Source organism: Lepisosteus oculatus, chromosome 4, assembly GCF_040954835.1.
Source record: "Lepisosteus oculatus isolate fLepOcu1 chromosome 4, fLepOcu1.hap2, whole genome shotgun sequence".
Classification (NCBI taxonomy): Eukaryota; Metazoa; Chordata; class Actinopteri; order Semionotiformes; family Lepisosteidae; genus Lepisosteus; species Lepisosteus oculatus.
This window is the reverse complement of record NC_090699.1, coordinates 31,716,152-31,735,357: the sequence shown is the minus strand read 5'-3', so window position 1 is coordinate 31,735,357 and position 19,206 is coordinate 31,716,152. Positions and strand designations below refer to the sequence as shown.

At 36.3% G+C, this 19,206-nt stretch overlaps 1 protein-coding gene across 1 annotated transcript in view; it reads left to right on the top strand.

The window, feature by feature from the left end:
- The first annotated feature begins 959 nt into the window (after window positions 1–959).
- LOC138238037 (collagen alpha-1(XXIII) chain-like) overlaps window positions 960–19,206 on the top strand; it is a 56,622-nt gene continuing 38,375 nt past the window's right edge. The window contains exons 1-2 of the mRNA XM_069187833.1: window positions 960–1,664; window positions 10,865–10,934. Coding sequence (XP_069043934.1) covers window positions 1,365–1,664; window positions 10,865–10,934 — 370 coding nt within the window. The 5' untranslated portion in view covers window positions 960–1,364. The remainder of the gene's footprint in view (window positions 1,665–10,864; window positions 10,935–19,206) is intronic.

The window sequence follows — 19,206 nt, the reverse complement described above, 5'->3', positions numbered from 1 at the left end:
CATGAGTGATTGACTAATATACGCGATGGCTGTATTTGCTTTGTATATTGCAAATTTGTATGTTGTACTTAGAATATCTCTATTTTTAAGCCAGAAAAATCGAGTTTAACCCACTCAACTCCGACACAAGCAACTGTCTTTATAACTACATATTAACTTAACTTTAACTTGCAATTGCAGCCTTTTTACTGGCGTAATTAAGCATATTATCTTAAAAAAAAAATTTAACGTACCTTTGTACATGGTTGAGATTTCTTGCATTGACATTTAATCATTTCAATCGCAAAGTCCACAATGAAAAACAAGCTTCCAGTAAACTTACGCTCCTAACATTTGTCTTAAAACGCAAATTCGATGTTTTCAAACGAAAATACAGTGACAGTACACTGCTTAAAACAGAAGAAAAATACTTCTTAATTACTCCAGCAGCGCTTTTACAGTCAACTTTAACAGCGTTCCTTCCTCTTTTAAACGCATGTTTGGAAAGTGTTTTCACCATTTCCTGTACCTTCAAAAGTCTGGAACGTCTCGACAAATTTACCCCACTTACAAAGCAGCAGTCTTCATCTGAACCAACAATGAAAAGTTCAACCTGACGACATCCACTCACTCGGCATCTTATTATCCACAATAACAATGAGAACTATAAGAACGCATTATATTCATTTTCAAAACATGAAAATCATGTGTAATAGCCACCGTTGCTGATATTAACCGTAACTGTGAAAATCTGCGTATACACTTCTGTTGCAAGTATCGATATTGAACAGCAGCTCTTTTGGATAGTGGCGCTGAAGGGGTTACAACAGTGTCCAGTTTAGATCTTGGCTCCCGCACCTAAAAATATCCCCCACGAGTGTCTGATCAAAGAAGGGGAGCAGCTAAAACACGAATCCCGCCCCGATGTTTTGCCTAAATAAATGAAAAGGAGGAGCCTTCTCCCGTAGTTGAGCAAAAAGCCCGTGGCTGCGAACTCTACAGCGAAGGCTAATGTGTCGGGTTTCAGCAAGCACAGGAGCTGGAAAGTGACCTAGCACAGATAGCTTGAAGACTTTTGCCAGTTCGCTACGGTACTGCTGGAGCACTGATCTGAACGTGTCACCAAATGGGAAATCATAGTCGTCATTCTTCAACTTAGCAGCTCCTTTTTGCCGGCAAATTTAAGTGAATAAGCAGAGAACAAGTTGTTTTAAATGCTCATTTTAGGATAACAAAGTGGAAGAAGCAACAGTTGCTTCTTTTAACAGACCCTTTCCTAAACGTATTAAGTTTAGAGAATAAATAGCTTTTTTTTTCTCTCGGTTTATCTCCTCATGAGTGCTGGAAATTCGTGGAGGATCTGCATTTAATTTTGAATTTGAAAGATGGAAAGTGATCAGAACTGGCAAGTATCTCCCCCGTCTATCGCGGGGAGGTCATGCAAAGAGCATCCTTACAAAAAGCGGTCCTTGAGGAATTGCAAAGACCTGTCTGCAGTAGCCGTCTGCAGCGCTCTGTCGTTGCTGTCCCTGGGAGTTTGCATTTTGGCTTACCTGAGGACTTCGGAGCTGCAGGCAAGGGTTTTAAATCTGGAAAAGGAAAGAGACACGCATGTCTCTGCCTGGATCTCACTCGACCAAATGGAACCAGTTACGTTAGGCAGACTCGATCAGATTTTAGAAGAGGTAAGTGATCCTATATGCATTTCCATTACAGAGAAGTTTTTCTGAAGCAATAGGTGTTGTAAATGCAAAATACTTTAAAAGTTACGTTTGAGGTCATTTACATAATGAAGCGACACTTTCTTACTTAAAAAAACGTGCTGTGTTGCTACGCTGTTTTTTTTTCACATGACTCGGCTGCCCGACATTCACACGAGGGACTTTTCTAATTAGCACCTTTAATAGCAGGTTTTCTGCTAGTAACATCTGTTTGAAGGAATTCTGAAATAAAGTATTAGTTTATTTTTCTTGCCGCAATATTCATAGACGTATTAAAAACACCCGCAATATCTTAAGTTTTCAGTTCAGTAATAAAACTGTTATTTTATTTTTAATTCTTCAGGGTTAACGACCACAAGTTGAAAGTGACAAAATAAAATTCTTTACTATATTACGTATACATGCAGTTGAGTTAGAAGAGCAAAAGGTAAATACAATTTTATGCTGTATAAATTGAATCTAGTTTTTCTATTTTGTGCCAAGGGTGGCTTTTAATTAGAATTTGCTACTTCGGATCTTGTGTTTATGCTGATTGTGGGCACGTTTACAAATACTGGGCAAGCCATTATCACATCTTCTATAAACAGTAATTTCACCTGCAAGAAGAATTTGCATAATTGAAGGTTGGGTGTGGTTGTGCTTAAACTAACACGGTTTATTTATTCGTTTAGTTTCTCCTTCACACTTTTCGAGCAAGTAGAACATTCTCACACAGTCCATTTAAAATTTAAATGAAGCCACTACCATTATTTTTTATAATCCCCTCACACAATCATGAAATTCACACAGTAGCCCTGTTTTAATCCAAAATGCTGCCGGCTGGGCTTTTATATGAAGTAAAGATAAGCACTTAAAACTTTTGCCGTTACCGAATTCAGTTTAGGGACAGTATTATTTTTGATCCGCCGCATATTAAAGACGAAAAGATGAAAGAAGACTAGTGGACACTGAATTGATTATACCACCTGTGTCATATATAAAGCTCACTATGTAACACCCTTAAGTAATGATTGACAAATGAAGGCGAAGCTCTGTTGTTGAGGACAATTAATATGCATTTTTGCATTACAGATTTTATTGCCTTTAACATTTAAGTGTAACTAACCTCCAATTTTCCTTTGATTTATTTGAGGGAGCTCCCTATATTCGATATACTTCTGTGGACATTTTGAATGTGTATAAACCTCCGCATAGGCCCTGACATTTGTGCTTTCTTGACAAAAAATGCTACAAATTGTTTTGTTTAATCTGAATAATTAAACACGGCTACTTTAAGGCAGCTAAATACTCTGTAGGCCCCCAAAAGGTTTGTGTAAATTATTTCTTTTGTGATATTCAAGGCTCCGTTAGGTAATAGTGGAACAAGCTTTCAGGCATTTTATAACAGGATAAAGGTTCTTCCGGTCAATATCTACTCAACATAACGAGAAGGTCTTTTTTAATGTGCACGAAGCTTTTGAGACAAACTGAACCATTTGTATTTGTAATCAGAAACCTTCTTTCTTGTTGATATGATATAAGATTTAATGTTGGTTAAAATTGAAAATGATAATCGATTGATGGAAAACGTAGTGGAATATAACTTCACTTATTTAGATAGGAGATGCAAATTAATGTATAAATCCTTTATAGCCTGTGGTTTTCAAAGATAACAGGAACACAGTGTAAAAACGATGTAGTATGTCCTCAGTAATGATTAGCCACATGGTTATTAACTGAATTCCTATATTTCTTTTATAACTGCTTTATAAACAGTGACTGTATGGTTGCAAGTAATTACACTTAGTGCTTCACTTCACTTCATGTAGGTGGGGGCCCACTTGCCCCACCACTGAAGTCCAGCTCCGACTTGGCCATCATTCACCAGCACCTCGCTACACTGGGAGCTCAGGTGGAGCAGGGAGTATGTTCTTCACTCATGAATGGCCAAACTGTGTAAGCACAGGGTGGAATCTAACAACTGTTTGTGATGCACTTACCAGCTTATTTGCACCTCCTACAACAAAATGTTATGTGATTTGAAAAGTTTTGAGTTTTACTGAAGTATATTAGGCAGTTTGATCACGACTTTTATCTGTACAGGCTGACCGTGAAAAGGGACGCACTGTTAACATTTATAGTTTTAAACTTTATGGCTTTACCCATTTTCAGGTTATTCATTATGAAGTTTTTCAATATATTGACCATGTATGTATGAAAACTAAGGGGAACCCCCCCCCACCACCACCACCACCACCACCACACACACACCATCTCTAAGCACAACAGAAAAAGTAATAAAGGAATAAAACTGTTTTTCATTTCCTGGAAGAAATGTTTATGTAGATTAGGCTGTATCCCAGACTAGAAATAGGATATTGGATCCCTATAAGGAAATCATGTGGGGTATCATGTCTTACTAAGATCAGATTTCCTATACACACCTCCTTCCTCTCATTTGAATTCTAGTGTTTCACTGGTAGACCAGTACGGTAGGCTACATTCTTACTATACTTAATACTTGGAAGAAGCTGAGCCATTTGTTCTTCTAAAAGATAAACAAAATGTATTGTATCCCTATGTCTTAATTGTGCCTTGTTGAGGAAGGATGATGGCCATGTGGAATTCTGTTTAGTCTTTCTATAGGCTCATCTTTGTGATTCATTCTTTTAAGTATTCCTGAGACAAATGTGCCCCAATTTTCCTTATTTCAGTTAAATGTAATAGGTATGTATGCTGACATGTGGCTTTCCTTAATAGTGGGCATTAGCTATTTATAGTAGAGCTATTGTGAGACTCTCAATCAGGCTGCTTCCGAGGAAAAAAAAATATTCATGTGCATTTTCATGGGCAATTTTCTGTATAGCCAGCGTACAATGGAAAACTGTTTAGCCTGACTGAAACAAAGACGATGTATTTCTGGACTTGATAACTGGAGACAGATATTTCTAAGGAACAGGGGAAAAGAATGTCAAATAACTTATGTCGTAGCAGAAGAATAAATGAAATAGAAATAGGGGGATAGTATTAGAAGTACAGAATAGAGTGCCCAGGAGGGCCATTTTGTATCATGTCAGATGTTATAAATTCTTGACTAAATGCTGCCTTAAAAGTTAATGGGAACTGTAATGTTTAGGATACTAATGGATCAGGTCCAAATACAGGCCAATTTACATCTGTGGTACTGACAGAGATCTATTGTAATGCAGCCTGATAGTTTATACTTTGTTTCCATGTCCATCAATTCAAATAAATTAATTCAGGGTCACATTTGCCCTGGATTCAGTATCTGAAACCTCCAGCTAATGGTCAACATGTCTTGGGTAAAGATAACATTTTCAAAAGCGAGTCTGAAAGAGACAGGTTTAGGACATTACACAAAAAAAAAACAAGTATACAACTTCATAAGATTTAGCACACGATTTAAGATTTTCAGTATAATATGTGCAGTCACAATCAAGTTTCATATAAAATTTATATATTGAATATATATTTGTACATAATTACAATTGAAAATAGGGACGTAATGTTGAAGGTTTTTAATTCTTAAATTTGTATTAAAATGAAAGAAAAAATCTGTCTGAGTGCTATCAGCGTATTGTTTCAGAAATGAAGTATACTGACCCTGGCTTTAAGGATTCTTATCTTTATTCTTATCTTTGGAAACAAAAACAACTTGCTTTTGCCAATAAATGTCTCAGGATTTTTTTTTATCCAATAAGCTATATACAGGTATACTGAGTCTATTTTACAGAAACCGTAATTTGGGATAGGATTGCAAGTAAGACACAGGTTGTAAGTTACAGAAGCAATATTTTTAACAGAGTGAAAACACACCTACACAACTTTTTTGTTGAAATTCAAAATGCAGAGGTATTTGAAATTGGGTGTTTGTGACTTGTGGATTTTGTCCTTTTGGCAGCTATTAAACATTAAAGACAGCATTTGGTAATTAGTATGACTTGGACCCAGTAAACAAAAAGTTTTTTACTTGGCATTAGCTGCAGGAACCTGTGATTCATCCATCTGTTTAGATTTGTTTATATTATTGTTCTATTATTATTTTATGTGCTGTAATAACAGAAGGAGCTATGTTAGTTGGTTAGTTTCATTAGCAGTATTGTGCAGCGGTACTGTCAAGACATTGCTGTTCTGTATTCTGTCTCAGTCTCCTCATATACAGGATGTATGCACCTATATACTGTATGCACATGTAAATATGTCACAACATTTCAAACCTTTTTGTTTCTTTTTGTGCTTTGTTCCTTTCAATAATTTAACTACAGTGAGGCATTTTTTTCTGTTCAGGCACAGACAACTTTTTTTAGGACGAGCAGTTACTTTAAAAAGACTTTGAAACCCAACTTGCAGTAATGAAGTGATTTCATACATTAAGTAACAGTGGAGGGCAACACAACTGCATTTCCTTCTTAAAAAGGTCTAATTGTTAAAGCTGATGAGTTTTGTTTTTTTGTTGGTCTGTACGAAACTCTCTTTAAAGAAATTATACGCACACGGCCACACAAATGTACTACTTTAAGGTGTTCAAAAATAAATTGATACATAAGCTTTTGCTGAGCTTCAAAAGGTTAATTGTTATGAAATAAATATCCATTAAAAAAACTGAAAGGTCAATGTATCCAGTTTGGAAAAGAACAGATAGTAGACAGACAGAGAGGAGTGTGGATTGTATTATTCGTCCAGGATAGACTCCTGACTTAATACTGTAAATATCTGGGTTCCCCATACAGAAAAGCCTTCTCTTTACCGATGATGGTTATTTGAAAAGAAAGCCATGCCACAAGTATAACTGCTCTCAGAAAAGGACGGTGCGAACTATAATCCATGGTTTCTGTATGTCTGAGTATTCCTAATTTGTCACAATTAGTGCATAGACTACATACTGTAAGTGTTAAAACTCTGTAAAGAAGCCATTCTTTTCCCATATTCTATGTATATTAATGTCACGTTTATAGGAACACTGAACTATCTAAGCAGGCAGATTACAATGCTTTGTATGTTTATAAGAAAGGGTTATTAAAACATATTCTGGGACATGTGCCAGGGTTTCCTGCATTGCATCCCAGTACAGTTCATTGTAATATGCCTCATAAAATATTTCTGATAAACCTTTGAGTTACAGTTATTTCTAATATTTTAATTGCCTTGGACTTTTTCACCGTAACTATTTTTGTATATGCAAAGGAACAAGTAAATATTTATTCGATGCTGAAAAGAGAAGAAAAGAAACAACATTTCGGTTTCGAACAGTCTTCGGGTGTCTACTACTACTATTTTTGTATATGTACTATTTAATTGTACTTTTTGTCGCAGACATCATTCTTTGCTGCAGCCAGTAAACTTTGACTGAAACGCAAAGCATTGTCGTTTCGTGTATACCGAGGAGGCAACTTTAATCTGAAGACTCATCATCTACTGTCTTAAGAAAGATTTAATGGTTTGTCCTCAGCAAAGGTTTTACATCGGTGTACTAGTTCTGTGGCTATCTTAGGGGCCTTGAAAAAGGCTATGCTCTTATTCGGGTTTGTACCAATGTAAAAATATATGGAATTTTATATTGTTTCATTTTAGTCTTGTATGTTGCAATCTTTGAAAGACATAACTAAGTTTCCTTAAAGGAAACTTCATTTCCTCAGTTGACCAATACAATATGTTAAGGACATTACTGAATATGAAAAAAATAGTTACTTTTCATTTTCCATGACTGCTGAAATAACTTTAGGCACAGTGAATTAATAAAAATTTTGGCTTTGTTTTTTTTTCACTAATGACAGCCAAAAAGCATTCTAATATCTGAAATTATTTGCTTTGGATCAGGCACCAAATAATTACTTAAATAACTGTATGAGACCTGTAGGGCTATTCCCGAATGAAACAGTATCTTTGACTTACATGTAAATCCATTTTAATTTATTCTGATATTTCACGCCCCGAAAGTAACTTCGTTTTTATTTTATTTTAGAAGAGTGCTGAAATTACCCCAAAGTAATAAGTGGAGAAAAGCACTTGTTTAGAAAGTTTAGGCAAATTAAAGCAGTAGTACTAAGAATGTTCATATTTTCATTTAATTGCACATCTGTTAGTTTTGTTCTTCTATGTATAATATGTTTTTCTTGATGAAGATAGTTTTACTTTTAGTTCACATTATGAAAACTTGTGATTGACTCTGCTACACAACAGCATACTTACTTACAGTGTTTATCTTCACTGTCCTGATGTCTGTCTGTTCATATTGAGCATGGTGGTCATTGTGTAAAGCACGTGTCATTCAAAATCATTAAACCTGATATTTCTTTCTGAATCAACCCACCATGCACCATGTTGTATGATATTTCAATTTAATTGAAAATGGTATTTTATCATGGCCCAGCTGCATTGGTGAATTTGAAAGAAACGTTAAAGCATACAGTTATGTATGCAAGATTACATATGAATTATACACCCTCTTGTGTTCTCAGCCATTACTTAAGTATATAAATACCTTGAACATCTAACGTTTTCTGTAAGTCACAGTTGTTAGTTTCTGATTCTTTTAAAGACTGAAGCTGAATACAAAGCCCCCTGTTTGACCATCATAATATTTAATCATGTGGTTGTAAGTTGCATAATTCAAACATTTGAATTTGTGTGGTAACATTACATTGCACCCATATAATTGGTATACAACTAATTTTCTAACTAGGCTGTTTATTGGTTGCCATTATTTATAATAATCTCTCTGTGCTTGCTAGCAGTACACCTTTAAAACACTGGGCTATTGGAGACATTTTTGTTGGAAAGTGAAGTGATGTCCGTATGAATAATTTGAATGGCCCAGATCACAAATTACAGAAGTCATTTCTGTTAATTATTTTCTTCCATCTTTGCTATACCGCCACAGCACTTATGGCACTGCGTGTTCTGCCTGTGTGCACTGAATCAAACCGATTATTGGCAAAAGATCTTCTTACTCTGAACATTCTTTGGACTTGGTGCTAGCAAATGTGTTCACCAGAGAAAGTGGCGAAATGCTGATTGTTGATTGAAGCAAGCATGCGATATATTATCATTTTAAATTTGCTTAGAAAAGGTACACTGTTGGATGACTTTAATACATTTACATCTCTTTTTTGGTACACATTTAATACAAGTCCTATTTAAGCAGCATTCTTAAAATATTTCCTTTCATGGGATAAGCTTTGTGTATGTTCAGTGGGACATAAATATAGTGTCTAATTATAGTCAATGTCCCCATGAGGGTTAAAGAAACCTGTTCACTTAAACTTTACAAATGGAAGGAGACACTTCAGAATCAGGAAAACAGGCAATTGTTGCCAGTCAAATGCAGGAATTTTAGCTTTAAATCCTCTGCAATAGAAAGGTGTTTGCTTCATCCTAAAAATGCGGTCTGTGGTATGTTTCTATTTGAACAATTTCTTAAAAGAAACAATCTAAAGGTTTAATAGATGAGTATGGTTTAACTTTAATTCCAAGTGAAGGATTTTTAAATTGAACATATCCCTGCAATAAAAAATGCAACAGAAATTAAAAATGTATTCACTAAAATTGTGGACTTAAACAAAGTTCAGATAGTACCAGTGAAAACACATTTATTAAAACTTTTCTATATTTTTCTCTGTTTTCTTCTGATTTCATACAATAGCTGCATTTCTACTGTAATGGATCAATGTCATGATTGTTCTAATTTGCTTAAATAATTTTAGGGGTATTGTGTCACACTTTTTTTAGACAACTTCTTAATGATCGGCGATGAGAAAAAGAGCAGTCCTGTGTTTAGAACCGGTGAAGTGATTGTGAAGATGCACAGCCTGCACTATTCCTACAGGCTGAGGTCTGTGTCAGAAAGCGCTTTAGTCTCATATGCAAGATACAGGAGGCAGGAAGAAGAAGGGGGATCAAATTTGATAGGCATCCAGAAGCAAACGCAGTTACTTTTAATCTTACTTTGAGATTGTAAAATGTTTTGTCATCTTTTTAAAATAGAACTTTAAAACCAGATCAAAGCCGAAAGCATCGGATTACTATTAAAGAGGGAGGCATAGAGGCGGAGAATGTTTCCCCAGAAAAGGGCTGCCTCAGCTGCTGCACTTGTACTCAGCCATTTACATCATCTGAGAAGTCTGTCAGTGCCTGTGCCTGTCATCATTTCATGATAGCAGTACTTTGCTACCTACTAATTAACCAGCATCTTTTGAGTCTGAATAAATGTTACTTTGTGAGGAAGGCCACAAAGCCAGTTTGAATACAAATATCACGAACAGGTGTATTTACTGTACAGTATCTATCCATCTTTGAAATATTAACAGATGTGACAACAATTCAAATAGTCCAGCACAGCCCCCTGCCTCTGTTTCCAGAGGGCATCCCATCGTTTGACCTCTGAATCCTCGCTGTTTCATCCCTAAAAGACTGTTATGGGGGAAATAAATGTTTGACTCCATGAACATTTCACTTGCGTCATAACAACAGCAGTGAACTCTCAGCAACACTTTTACTTAAATGCATTGTGTTCTTGTGCAATTAAAAAAAAATGTTTGTCTTGAATTAAAGTAATAAAATATATTTTTTTTAATAGGTAAACACTCTTATAACAATAGTGCACATAACTACGTCTGTATTCAAAAGTTGTTTCAAAGAGTCATGGAATTGACAAATCCTCTACTTTTAAATGTTTGCTTTTTTTTACAATCTGTAACAGGACGTATCTGTTATACAGAGTGCTTTAAAGAGTTAGAGCTTTTTTTTTGCTAGAGTTGTATATAAAACATTCTCCAGCTGGGCAGATATAATGTATAATCATAATACCTTCCAAATGTAAATGGTGAAAAACTAACTGCAAACTAAGTTCCATAACTGCTTTTTAAGTCAGTAGTTTTAGGGACTGCACATTTTTTCCATGGCTTCTGCATTCCACTGTTATTTTCTACAGAATATTTTTTTAGCTTTGAAAAAAAAAATCTAATAAAAGAAAATAACAAACCAAGTATCAAGCCCTCCTTCATTTACCTCAAGATAAATTTGAGTTTTAAAAATTTAAAATCGGAGAAAAAAAAATCGCATTCACCTAAAGAAAGTCCTAACTATACTAGTGCTGCCCACAGTTTCATGTTTTATCACCAGAAAATGCATTTCTGTAAACTAGCTGTTCCCGTTTACCTCCCCAGAAACTGGCTGCCCACTTGCCCAGGGTACGTGAAGCCCGAGAAGTGCCCCACAGCTGTGTCTGCCCACCAGGTAAGTGGTTCCTTGTCTTCCAGTTATTTGCACAAATCTGCTGCATTGCTTACAAGAAATAACCAGACATAACTGGCCAGAGTCTTGGTGGAGTGTGTCTTCATTGTAAAGAGACTTTCTCTTCCTGCCGGTGCTGTGGGCTGTGCTTATGGTCCTATGACAAGCATGCTATGATTCTGAATTCTCCGTTTGTATAAATCCTTTCCAGACCATGGACGGGAATTGTGTTCTTATCAGTGAAAGTTTGTAGGTCGTGTAATTAAAAATTGATGGGTTTCTCCTTGCTATTATTCACACCTTTTCCACAGCTAATGGTTTTTTTTTTTAATTTTTCAATAAGGTTAGTTAAAACGTTGTGATGGTTATTAATTGAACAGACATGGTGTGCATGAATCCTTAGGTAATATGGTCACAACTCTAGGTCTAGGCTCAGAAATAACCATTAGTTTATGATAACTGTGCTTGTAGGATTTTTACTGCTTATAAACTGTAAAAAGACACCTCTTTTTCTCAAAAGTTTTTTTACATTTGTGATATTGTGGTAGTTTCATCTTTGCTGGTGTTATGTTTGTGTACTCGAGCACGCGGCTGGGCTTTGAGATCTTTTTCCTCACACAGGGACAGGTGTGAGTGTATTTCAAGAGCCTGGTGTTGTCAGTAATTCTTTGTGTTAATACTGGTACATGATGCAAGAGTGCTTCACTGCTGTGATCAGAACATTCCTTGGGTGAGGGGCTATCAGCAAGCTGTGGCACCACAAGATATTACATCTCATCTGCTTTCCCTGCATCTTAATATTTTTTCTACCCATTTTCATTAACATCAATACATGTAGAGAGGTCTGACTACTTAAAAATGAAACTGTACTCAGGCAATAAATGTGTCTCTTATGAACCATCAAAAGTGTGTGATGTTAATTATGATATTTGTGATTTGTTTTAATTTACAGCTTGTCTGAGCAGGAGAAACTTCATTTCCCACTTAACTATACCACTACAAAAGACATTTGTCGCACCTGTAAATTTAGAATGTAGTTTAAATGTTATTATTGAGCCAACACAATATTCTGTTTCACACAACACAAAAATGACACCTATTGCACAAAATGTAGTTGCTTTTAACTGTTCTTGAGTTCCATTTCTTAAAGAGCATTCAAAGGAATCAGTCAATAACAAAAGAAGTGATTGTCCTGAAAAGTGTAATGAGTAAATAATGACACTTCAAGCTCATTTGACAAACTGTTAAACCAAAGAATTCAAAATTCATCCACTTTTGTATGACATGAAAATGATATGCCAATTATTATCCATGTATTTTTAGTACACATTAGGAAACCATTTAAAGGCATACCATAATCAGTGTTTTGGTCTGAAATCTTGTTTATGTGAGGTTTCCTGTTTGCCCTAAAATGTTGTATTTATTACCCAGGTATCGAGCTAATGTGACAAACTGGGTTTGACAGAAAACAACTTCCACCCTGAAATTGCTGCCTGCCCTCGAGCTACTGTTTCCACCTGTTTCTCTGCTCTGGCCTCCAGGTGTAGGCCATTAAATAATTAAACATGTGAAGGTATTTCTTTTGTTGAACATGCTGGGGCGGAATAAACTGTGAGAAAGAAAGCAGTAGGGGCGCAAACACTTTGGTGCTAATTTGGCATATCAGTGGGCAGCTGCTTGTTTGAAGCTAAGCAAGTGTCTTAGACATTGGCAAGAAGCTAATTAAGGTGATCAGTGTGGCTGGAATTGAGTGACCTGTCAGACTCGTTTAGGGTTTCCTATTACTAGGCATTAGTCATTTATGGTTTTTACTATAGCATCCCAGACAGTAATGATTTTTATAGCTTTGGCAGTTATTTGCTTTTGAAAGTTTTTAGTCACACTACATTTCCTTTCTTGTTGTTTTAGACCTTTAATAGGGCCTCTTGTCTCTTGTTAGGTCAGCATGACTCTCACACTTAAGCTCTTTTTTTTTGTCAGCCAGCAAGTCAGACCTTTGTCCTCCGCTACTTTTTGCATCCTTCAAAAATGTGTAACTGTAGACTAGTATGTGTTTTGAAATTCTGATAATGAAGCAAAGCTACTTAATAATTGCAAAATGAGGGGAAACTTGCGTCGATGATATCTTGAAGTTTTTGTGAACGTTCATCCGATCCCTAACAGACTTATCGAATTCCATTTGTCATGCAGTATATCAAAATTCAGAAGACACTTACATTTACTGTATCAGTCATTCTGAATCGAAGGTCCCATCTTTTGGCATTTGTGTTTTTAAATGTGCAGACTGATGTACCGTATTATTTTTTTATTGAATTTCTCTTAAGATGTTCACTTTTATTATTATGCTTCCTGTATTTTGAGTTATTAGAATGTAATCTGGCAAAGATGGGCAAGACACAGTATGGTAGCTGCATATTGTGTTAAAGTATAAAGGCACTAGAGATACTTGATTTTGGTTTTTTTAAATAACCATAAAACAATTTAAGATCCAAAATATATCAGGAAATCATATTTGTGTGACTTACTGAAGTTAAACTTTTACTATATTGGGGCACACGTATGAATTCAAGCAAAAAGGTTTCAGAGTCACCTTGTCAATGCAGCTTTTCATACATTCATTATGCATTTAATGAAAATCATTAAGGTCAGTGTTTCATAAATGCAGGTGTTTCATATGGGAGTCCAAAATGAATCTATGGCAGCAATTACTCTACTAGCTGATTGATTCTTATGTTTCTTATATTCTTATTTCATTTATTCAGTGAATACTGTAGCTGTTCTCTTCCTGTAAAAAACATTTTTATAAACACCTTTTTTTGCCACCTGTTTCCATTTATTTATTCATCATGCTCTATGTCCTATAAATGAGATGGAACAATAAGAAGCTTGGAACTCTAGCAACTTGCTGTTCTCCATTGGCAGTAAGTGAGGTGGGGAGGGCAAGGACTATGGCCTGTCCACCTGTCCACTGTCAGTCACCCAGCACACAGTGCTCGAATGGCTCCCATTCCTTTGTTTATTTTCAGTGCCAGCCAGTGCATAGCTTTATTCCAAGCCTTTGGAACCCTTTATAGAAACAGGAACCCAGAGCTATTGTCTGATGACATTGGAGAATAGCAGATATGTATACACCAGCTTGGTTAAACTTTGATTAGCATTTGGTTCCGGTAAAGATGCTGACAGAGATAAAAGCTCACTCTGGCACCTTTTGGAAACCAAGTGCTTTGTTACACTAATCCTCTCTATAAATGTATGTTTTATTGAGACTGTACTCCATGATTAATTGCTACCTGTTTGTTATTTTTGACACAACCTTTAACCTCAGAGCTCTGTTTGAAATGCTGTAAAGTCACCACTTGTTCTCTGTATAAGGGGGAAGGGGGGATATGTGGTGATAGGATATGGTTTCCTTTTTTAAAAGTGCATTTTACTGGTAACATCAAGGTTAAAATTGTTCACAGGTACTTTGGCTTAATATGTTCACATTTAGCAATGACTTAACATCGGCCCCTAATGCCAACTTGTTTTCAGTTTGAGTAACAGAATTTCCACTTGTTTCCCATATTGCAATTGTTTTACTTAAACTAGTAACATATTACAGATGTTTTTGGTGGATTTTTGTCATCTAAAGGTTTGTAGATTTAGTAGATACCAGCAAGGCTACAGATGTGTTCTGAAATGAAATTCACAGTGTAGCCTCTGATTTCACAATATGTATTTGGAATATAAATAAAATGTGTAATGAGAAACTGTAAGTCAACGCTTTGGGAGAAAGTTCTTTCTCCAATCTAAATGATACCCATAATTCTTCGCTGTCATGGCTCTCAACTCCTACCCTAAAGTCTAAAGGAATTCCTTGTGATACATCTTATGCCTTGAACAATGTACATTTGTGATCTAAATAACGGTAACAACCATCCAGTTATTTCAGAGGGGGCACATGGCCATATACATCTTCTTCAACTGACGTTTCACCTAACTGTGCTGGGTCTGGTATTGCAGGAGAGCTCCTACAGACAGGGTGGATTAATGAGAAAGAGGCCCTTCTGCTTCCCACAAAATAGGCAATTCAGCATAGCCAATCAATCTAATCAGTGGGAAGATCACAAGTCATTAAACTCCAGAAAAACCAAATACCCAATTGGAAGTACAATTTGTCTGCAATTGCCATACCATTCTTCCATTAAGTATTATATAAAATACAGTACAGTTTTTGTGTAACAGAATATGACACTGGGGAGTTCTTGTTTACATGCTATTCATAATGGGTGTTAAATCTGATTATATAAACGCACTGTAAAAAGCAGTTTCCAATTATAGCCGCTGTCATATTTTCTTTGGTAATTTCTATTTTCTTATAATTAGCTGTCTACTTTGTACCGTAATACATGTCGTTTCTGTTACACAGAAAGGAATTACAAGAAAGATATGTATCGATTTACAATTTATCTGTTGTAATTAGTGCAGTTCCTGTACACACACGCTTCTTCTGCATGTTGTATAAGCATTCAGTCTACTTGGAATAAATCGGGGCAAATTCATAGAATGGTGAAAGAAACGTTTTGGTCAAGTGGAAAAGAATAGGTATTACAGTAGTGGATTATGTAACCTGATTTCCATTTATACTGAATTTAATGTGAAAAACAAAATGACTTTCCATTGCCTGACACTGAGCCAAAGAAGAATGTAAATGTCTGCAGCCTGGATCCATGGTATTTTCCAAACAATGAGGAGAATGGCAGGATGTTTACAGTATGTTACTGTTGTATTTATAAAGTATTATTTAGTAACTGTGGCTACAGTGTGTGTGTGATTTGTTTCACATCGGGTATAATTATAAAATAACACCTGAACTCCACATGTATTGTTAGATCTAGTGATATTGCATTAGATGTGAAATATGGAGAGTTGCAAGAAGTAGGGTGAATAAATTGCCAGGTTTTGAATTCTAATTTAAAGAATGAAGGCATTCACCACTTTGCTACTCATAAATGTGAGACCACATAGTTATTGTGAAGAACACATGATTGTGAAATACATTTTTGCTCAATCTCACAAAAATATGGAAACGCTTCTCTTCAGGGGACTTGACATCATTATCAAGAGAGGTCTTCAGTGAGATGTATTTATTGCTCCTGACAGACATTTGTCACTCAGTACCACACATTAAGGCTTTACACACATTAAGATTTTGGTTAATTGCAAAATCTGTTGTGGTCTCTCCTTGCAGTGGGACTAGGAACAGGTTTAGTTAAGGATGGTAAATGATATGATTGTTACTTCCATCTCATGACATATATATATATACCCCGAATATCCTCTTTGATTCTAAAATCTATGATTTTATCCACATCATGCTGAATTTCAACAAATGCCTAAACTAACTCTGCTGTTGTACATTTGAAGTTTCATTTAATTTCTGCCTTAGTTTCATATGTTTCCAGGTTAACATTGTGCCTGTTTTCCAGCTACGTGGGATAACAAACATGTAACGGTATCTAGAATATAATGATGGGGGGCTGTCTTTAGCTGCGGATTAAGTGGGGCTACAAGAGGTCAGAAGCAAGGGATAAAGATCTTTAAATCCTGCCGCCTGAGTGAGAGGAAGTGAGATTTGACAGTTTACCTGGACTTCGGCCGATGGGAATCGTCATCCAGTTTGTGTAACAGGAGCCTGTCTCTTGGTCTTGCAGCTCTGCATGTTTGCCATAGTTCTGCTGTGCACAGAGCAACAGAGGAGACACGGTGTCCTCTGCAGCAGTACAGAGGGCTGGGTCTGCTCATTCAATCTACAGTTGCCACCTGGCCCCACAGTTGGGGGATTACTCAAAGAGACACAAAGTTTTAAAGAAAGATTTATCTAATGAATAAAGTTATTAAAGGATAGTAAAGAAGGCGCTAATTGGCAAAGCTGACTTCAGAGTGATACATGCCTGCTACAAACCGAATCGAAGAACACATTCGCAGTATTTCTACAATATCCGATCTGCTTCATGCACTTTATTGGACACGTCTACATTATAATTATATTTCTTATTAATATAATGTATTAATAAGAAACAGCTTGTTAACAGTTGGAGAAATGTGCCAGCTTGCAGAGACTCTTCCCCTTGGTCCTTTGCTGTATGATTACAAGCATACCCAATATATACTGTACCTCTGTATCCCTTATTCAAGGATTTTAATTCCTAACAGGGATGAAAATGCCTCCTGTGGCACAGTGAATAATAGAATGAGATGCTATTCAGCTGCTATGTACTAGTAATAAGGTATTGTGATGGTCTTGGTTTGCCTAGAATAAAGCACTTCCTTCCATTTTGACATTTATAAAGTAAAACAAAAATTATCCACTACCTGCACTTGGAATTGACATTATTTTAATGCAGAAGAAAACTATTTTATTTTGAACATGTAATGCTGCAATGCATATTTAGATAGACCATGACACAATTTTACAGTAGATGCTGAAACATTAGCTGTGATCCACAAAAAATGTAACTATGGGCTTAACAACGGTTAACATTCAGACCTTTTGGGGGAAAAATTGGCTCCAAGTTTGTGCTGGAATATTTCATTTTATTCTTATTCAAGTTACCAATGTGATGATAAAACTGTGGTGTATGTTTTCACAGACAATTAAAAAGAATGTCTAACATTAAGATTTAATCAGAATTTACTCCTACAGATAAATTATTCAAAGAAATGTCTGACAGGCTAAAATAATCTGAATACATTCTTTAGAATCTATGGAGAAATAATTCACATATTCAGAATTCTCAAAGGCTTTGAGAAAGTCAACCCACTGGACAGTGAAACACAAAACCAGCAGGGAGAAAATGGAAACTAAATGAAGGCACTTCTTTACACAACAGGTTGTGGGAGTTGGGAGCTAGTCGCCCATTCTTGTTATTGAAGCTGATACCCTGTTTTTTTTTATTAAATCATAAGATGGGAACTGAGTAGCATCCTCTTATTTCTAACCTTTTTTGTGTTATTTTTTGCCTGAGCCTGAAAATGATTTATGTTCAATGTGAATGTGTTGTCATTTAAAGTATTTGGATTCATGTTCCTTGTTAGCAAAATATAACACTAGGAAGTTACGTTGCGCAATATTTTTCACAATTCTGCATGAGGGAGTGAAGGATTCTCAGACCAACAGCTCCACTGGGGACACTGCACATATTAGTGCAGCTGGCATCTATGTAATGCAAAGCACGTCCATCCCAGATTGATGACAGATGAAACAGCACCTACACTGGATCAAAGACAGTGGGTGGAGGGGCTGAAATTAACCTGGTGCAGTAAAGCCTATTAATCCATTCCCTGTTTTTAAAATACCCACTTGCAAATGTTAATGCAGTTAAAGCCCTGTTGCCCTTGTAAACAAGAGGCAACTTCTAATCTTTGGTTTGGGGTGGTGGGTGAGGGGGGTTAGGGGTCGTTGGTGGTTATTTAAGGAGTCCCAAGTTCACCTTGACATCTTTGCTGACAGGAAGAGGGGTTGGTGTATCCCCTTTCCTCTCCTGTGATTAGCTTTCACTGCAGCTGCCAGTGTGTGTCCTTACTTGGGGATCCTTGTGGCCTGCAGCTGGGGGTTTGGCCAGTACAGCATAGATCCCTGAGTGGGAGGGAGCCGGGGGAGAGAGAGAGAGCGAGACAGACTAGGTGTCCATCTGGTATACACATAACACTGACTGAAAACCTACCGCTACTCGATCCCCCTCTCTCTGATTCAGCTCCAAAAGAGCCCTCACATCCTAAACTTGTTAGCGTTTTGTTTGTGGAACCTTCTCAGCCAAGGTTTTGTGTCCCCTTCCGGTGGGGGCAGCTTAAAGGGGCAATGTCGTTCTTAAAGACCGCTTTCTCTTTGACTAAACACTCGTCTAAAATGCAAAGAACACAGCAAATGGAAGGGAGGGTCACGTGTGCTTGGTGAACACAATAATACGTGTTGGAGAAAGTATATTACTGTTTTGCATGTAAATGTATGTCTTTGAAAGACAAAGTGTTTAATACTCTTGCTTATTTTTTAGATATAGAACACCAACTCTAACACCAAACAAGTTGTCCATAAAATGTAAGTTCTTAAGACTCCAAAAGTTAAATGTATAAAATATGTAAATATATATATTTACAGCATGTAATTTATTTTGGTAAATATAGTACAAAATAGAATATGAGAAGAAAAGAAATGATGCACAGATTTTTAAACTCTTTAATTTTCAGTTTTGAATATGGCCCATTCTCTGCAGGAGTTTGTAAAGTACATGGTACA